The following is a 6,061-nucleotide window of genomic DNA, read 5'->3' as shown; positions in this document are numbered from 1 at the left end:
AAAAAAAAAAAAAAAAAAAAAAAAAAAAAAAAAAAAGAAATATCATTATATAAAGAAATATCAATACAAATTGCCATTTAAAATGATTATAGAATATTCTATGAAAACAGCAGTACATTGAGTCTAAAGTGATTCAAAATTAATAAAGTTCTGTGATTAAAACAAATTGTCAGAATATTCAGCCCTTGTTTTACTAAGTTATATGCTTGTCTTCTATATTCCTAAACAGATAAATTAGATCTGAAAATTAAGTATGGTTTGGGTGTCCTCTAAAAGAAAAGGAGCAACCAGTGAAATTCTCAAAAATGGAGATTTTGAGATGGGGCTCTAATTAAATACAGTATTTAAAACTTTAAATATATCACTGAGCAGAAATAATCACATTTCAATTCAAGGGACTTTAAAAAGTAATCATCTTTGTGAAATTAGAACAGGAGGTTTCTCATAAGAGTACAGCTACACAACTGTCTTAAAATGAAGAAGGTTGTTTCCTTCAGTTAAGCCTTCAATTAAAGTGCACTTTCATATTCATTAAACTCAGAAGTCTAGAACAATCCTCTAAATCGGATATGTTCCCATACACCGCATGAAGAATGCCGGTAATTATTAAATTTTCCAGATCTTGTGGACATTTCTGATTTTATTCTTGTCATTTATTCATGCAGCTTATAACACTGGATATGAATTTTAAAGAAGTACAGGCTGGGAAAGGTTAGAGTCTTACTGATGAGATTTCAGCAAAGAGGAAGATGCCAATATTAAGATGAATGGGACTAAATAAATAATCCAAAGACAGAGCTTCTTTTTAATTATGATATATCCCAAAGAATGCCTATAACTTCTGAAAACATATTAAATATTTTATTGATTCTTAAAATGATAAGTTGTATTCTCTGAGACTATTAAAATTATCTGTAGCTATTTACAAATAGTTTATTTTAAATTGGAAAGAAAAACATTGTTTATACAAATTTAAAACTGTACCATACTAAGATATGTGTATGCCTATGTAAACATTTTTTTAAATTCTTAAAAAAATTTGTTCAAATTTGTGAGTCAGATTTCATATTTGTTCTAGCATACAATAGATGGATGCTTTAGTTATAAAGTGATTTCAACTAAGTAAAGGAAGAAAAAGAGTAACAGAATGCAGATTCTAATGCAAAGTAAGTATCTTACTGCCTCCTGTGGACAATTCTGGCTCACAACTAGTCAAACAATAATCTATTAACTTGTCCAGACAATCTGTCTTGACTACCAATACTAGACATAGGACATTAAAGACGGCTGGCGTGGGGGCTCACGTCTTTAATCCCGGCACTTTGGAAGGCCGAGGTGGGTGGATCATGAGGTCAGGAGTTTGAGATCAGCCTGGCCAACATAGTGAAACCCTGTCTCTACTAAATACAAAAAAAAAAACAAAAAAATTAGCTGAGCATGGTGGCGCATGCTTGTAATCCTAGCTACTCAGGAGGTTGAAGCAGGATAATTGCTTGAACCCGGGAGGCAGAGGTAGCAGTGAGCTGAGATCGCACCACTGCATTCCAGCCTGGGCGAGGGAGTGAGAAAGTAAAGAGAAAGCAGCTAGTGTTCTGGCCACACCACATTTATTTCCAGCACAGTGGTTTTTGCTTTAATCTCTTTTACACATCAGTCTTCCATGTAAATACATATTGTAAACAAAATGTTCATAGATTAAAGCTATTAGAAAATAACTGACTTAAAATATCTTGTGGACATTTATAAATTATTAAATTTAGAAATAAAAAAGCCTCCCAGATATCAGCAATACAAAACCCAATCATAAAAGATTTCTAATAAATGAGCAACATTCAAGTTGGCTTCAGTTTTCTTCAACACAGTAATGCAGGTTGAAAAGCAGTGCCATAATGTACAGAGTACTGACGAAAACTATTTTGACTCAAAGCTTGTATACCCAGCCAGTTTTCTTTCCAATCGGAATTCAATAGAAAGATACAGAATGAGATTATTATTTTGTTGATATATTCAACAAACAACAGGTGATAGATCTGAAACTAAAGTGGAAGATGTATTATTCAAAAATTGAGAAACATAACCATATAGCTTAGCATTGTCTGAATATTTATAATAATGACAAAAACAATTACAAATATCAAAAGTAACTATAGAAAAAATAACACAATGGTCAAAGAAAAAATATTAACATATGAATCCAAATCCCAAATGATTCTAAAAAAGGCTTGGAATTAATAGTCTGAGTTGGATTGTAAAAAGTTAAATTATGTTTAAGGCTCATGTAAGAAACTACATATGTATACACACAAATATATATATATACACACATACAACATTTTGTTTCTATTATACATAATTATACATTTAAAGTCATCAAAGAATTGATAGGATGAAAACAATAGCACTTTTAAAACACTTAAAAGGAGAAATGAAATAAAATAATTTGATCAAAGAGAAAATTTGTTATAAAAGAATCATACATGCATTAAAAAATTGTTTATAAAACCAATAATCTCAAAGTGAATTAAAAAAAAAGTCATTTACAATGTGAATCCTTTACTTAATCTTGTGAGTCTAAATAAACTTTAACTGTAAATAATAACAACAACAAACACTTACATAGCACTTACTATGAGCCTGGCACTATTATGAGAACTTAAATACATTAAACTTGCTTTATCCTCAAAGGACATTTCAGGATACTAATCTTATCTCCATTTTACAGATGAGAGAATGCCTACTCAGAAAGTTGCAGGATTTGCCCGAGGAAATAATACTGCTAAAATTTACATTTGACCACAGGTAGTCTGGTTCCAGAACCCAGGCCATCTGGATAATCTGGATTCCAAATACGCTCTACCACCTCTCAAGAGGAATATAAGAAACATATTCTTTACAATCTCAAGCAGTTCTTTTCCCTTACCCTTTACTATATGAGAAGGCAGGGAACAAGGTGCAGGATGGGGTGGAGGGATGGGTTAAAGAATAAATAATATGGAAGACCAGGGATATGACTGAACAAATACCCTGGTTCTGGTCACAGTTCATTCTCAGACACAACAGAGCTGTCCTTTGGAAAATTCCTAGTTAGAATTCTCAGGCTTTGCTCTGATTAATGCAAAGTGTGTCTCTAAAAAACAACACCTGCGCAAGCTTCCTCCACTATTTTCCTAAACACTTTTTTCCCCCATCCCTTTCTCACAGGGAAGCCTTCCCAACCAAGATTTCCAGTCACTACTTTTCTAGTTTTTGGGGTCTCTTCCTTTTACCCAAGCACTTCTTTTGGCTGGAAGCCCACAATACATTGAGAGGAAGGTACTTTTTACATATATCCTAGAGTAAGGCAGAGAAACATACACAGAAGGGGAGGGAAAAAGAGAGAGAGACTGACAGACATGAGAAGAAGTCATAAGAACTGGAAAGAATCTAAAACATACAATTTTCTCCCTTTACCCATTTACGCAAGAATATTTTTGTGCGTGTGTGTAATATAGCTGCACAGTTTTGACAAGTATATCTATATACTTTGTAAGTTAGGGATGGCAACTGGGAAAGCAGAATTAATTACTAAACATTAAGTTAGAAGGACCACTCCATGGATGCAGGCTGTCCTACGAATTTTCATTTAGTGAGGCTATATTGACATAAACTGTTCATGAAAATCAGATGATTCTTTCACATAAATCAGAGTTTACCACAGACTCTTATATGACAAACAAAACAATGTCACATTTGCTCTTTTTTCCCCTCAAACATGGGAAACATAAGACAGGCAACAGCACCGTATTCCAACAGATGTTAACATTCTTTTACTTACAGCCCTCATAGATGTCAGTAGGAATATGGACTGCTGCATGCTGATAAGATATTTGTCGTCCAAAATTAGCATCTTCAATGAAAACGGGTTTTATCCTCTGGCTGCCTGGCTCACTGTCATTTTTCTCAGGCTATATAGAAAAGAGAGAATAAACAGAATATTACAATTTTTGCTAACATAAATATTTCCACATGCACTTTATTTGCCAAATGCATTTTTTTCAAAAAATATATCTACAAGAATTGTTTAAAATATAGTACCTTAATAGCATTGGATACACAAATTTCCATTCAGGTATTAGCAATCACAGTGTATCTTTATTGTATTATTCACATTATAACTAACTGCTCTCCTGATTTCCTCAATGTTGGAGTCATTCAGGATCATCTTTGGGCGACAAGGGAGATCTGACTTCCACATATATAATACTTATCAAGATGTAAACTTAAAGAATTGGATAGGCCAGGCCCAGTGGCTCATGTCAGTAATCCCAGTACTTTGGGAGGAAGAGGTAGACAGATGGCTTGAGCCCAGGAGTTTTAGACCAGCCCAGGCAACATGGCAAACCCTTGTCTCTATGAAAAATAACAGAAAATTAGCTGGACAAGGCGGCACAAGCCTGTAGACATAGGAGGCTTTAGGTGGAAAGATCGCTTGTGTCTGGGAGGTTAAGGCTGCAGTGAGCCATGATCACATCACCACACTCTAGCCTGGGCAACAAAGTGAGACGCTGTCTCAAATAAATAAATAAACAAGCAGACAAATAAATAAATAAATAAAATAATAAGAAACTGGATAGGTGCCTTTTAAATACAACCTAACTAATATTATCGACTTGAAATAAATTTCACAATTTATGTAACTAAATTTATATTGGGTAGTTGAAGATGATTCTTTGACAAATAATGGTACGTATGACAGAAATAATATGGCAACGAAGGATTATTTTAAATATCATCCTCTTGCTTTTGCATGTTTTCAGGTATACCAATTTTGTTTTAAAAAAGAAAGTATACTAGGAAAGGAGTGATCTATTTAAACTATAAATACAATTAAATCCTAATTCAACCAATTTGTCTCTTGAGGTAGGAATGAAGATCCAATCAATAATGATTCAAGAAAACCCCTCGGGAGTCTAAAGTCAAAGATTAATTTTCTATCTATTGGAACTATACTTTTGATACTGAATTACCTTGTTGCCTTCCCCTTGTAACAAACTAAGAATTTCATTCATTTATCCAAAATGCATCTATAACATTTTTTGACATTTGTTAAACTTTTTTTGTTCAAAATATATTTTAATTCTACCCTAACTGTATTTGTTTTTAAATGATGTGAAGTTTAAAAATTACGAGTTAAGCAAAAGTGAAAAGGGAAAAAAACCTATTTGTTTTGGGTGGAAACAGGTAGAAGGAGAAATGAATGCATGTATACGTAGCAAGTGTTACCAGTATTATTCCTGGCTTTGCAATTTTAAGAAATAATTTGTGCTTTCTGGTTTTTCCAATAATACAATGAGAATGTATTATATTTGTGATAAGAATAAAACTATTAAGGTTTAAGTCTTTTCTATTAATATTATAAAGCATTACATGCTTGTCTTACATAAAAATTACTTCTGTTTCCTCTGTATCCTCTCACACTTAAAAATTAGCAGTTTTATATACATCTTATGCAGGCTCTTCCTCTTTTAAATAACCATATAAATGGCTTTTAGAAATAACTTTAAAATGATAATGTACTTCCCAACTTATAAAATCATGTATCAAGAATGCTTAAGAACAAATAATAGAGCTATTTCCATGGTTCTCTTTTTGTAGTTTATATAAATTAAAATAACGTCATTAAAAAGATGAGAATTTCTAAATTGAACTCATTTGTTATCTTTAAGCTACTGGAAACTACTGTTCCTCGTACCACCATACTCCATGTCTTTACTTATCTTTATATATTATGGCAGTATATATTTAATTGAAATACAGTATATACTGCAAACAAAGGAGCTTTTATGAAAAAACCTACTTAACACAGAATGTCTCATGTAGTAATTAACTACCTCAAATAAATTCTCCCTCTGAAAAAAAGAATTCCATTTCTTCAGATCACATACAAGAAAGAACATCTATGTCTCCATCCAACTTTTTTTCCAAAATATATCTTCTGAAGTCTACAGACCACCATATACAAATGTGTACAGAGAAAATGAGCAAGTGGATTCTAAAATATATTCAAATGCATTTGGTAAAA

General features: G+C 32.5%; 1 protein-coding gene across 6 annotated transcripts in view; it reads right to left on the bottom strand.

Annotated features, from left to right (window-relative positions):
* The window catches only part of CACNA2D1 (calcium voltage-gated channel auxiliary subunit alpha2delta 1), a 524,117-nt gene that overhangs the window by 172,088 nt on the left and 345,968 nt on the right, over window positions 1–6,061 (bottom strand). For all 6 annotated transcript variants that reach the window (XM_017883995.1, XM_017884005.1, XM_017884019.1 and 3 more), the window contains exon 6: window positions 3,815–3,944. In XM_017883995.1, the coding sequence (XP_017739484.1) occupies window positions 3,815–3,944 (130 nt within the window). The remainder of the gene's footprint in view (window positions 1–3,814; window positions 3,945–6,061) is intronic.

The sequence above is a fragment of the Rhinopithecus bieti genome, unplaced genomic scaffold, assembly GCF_001698545.2.
Source record: "Rhinopithecus bieti isolate Rb0 unplaced genomic scaffold, ASM169854v2 scaffold_1101, whole genome shotgun sequence".
In the NCBI taxonomy this organism is placed as follows: domain Eukaryota; kingdom Metazoa; phylum Chordata; class Mammalia; order Primates; family Cercopithecidae; genus Rhinopithecus; species Rhinopithecus bieti.
This window is presented reverse-complemented; position numbering and strand designations above follow the sequence as displayed.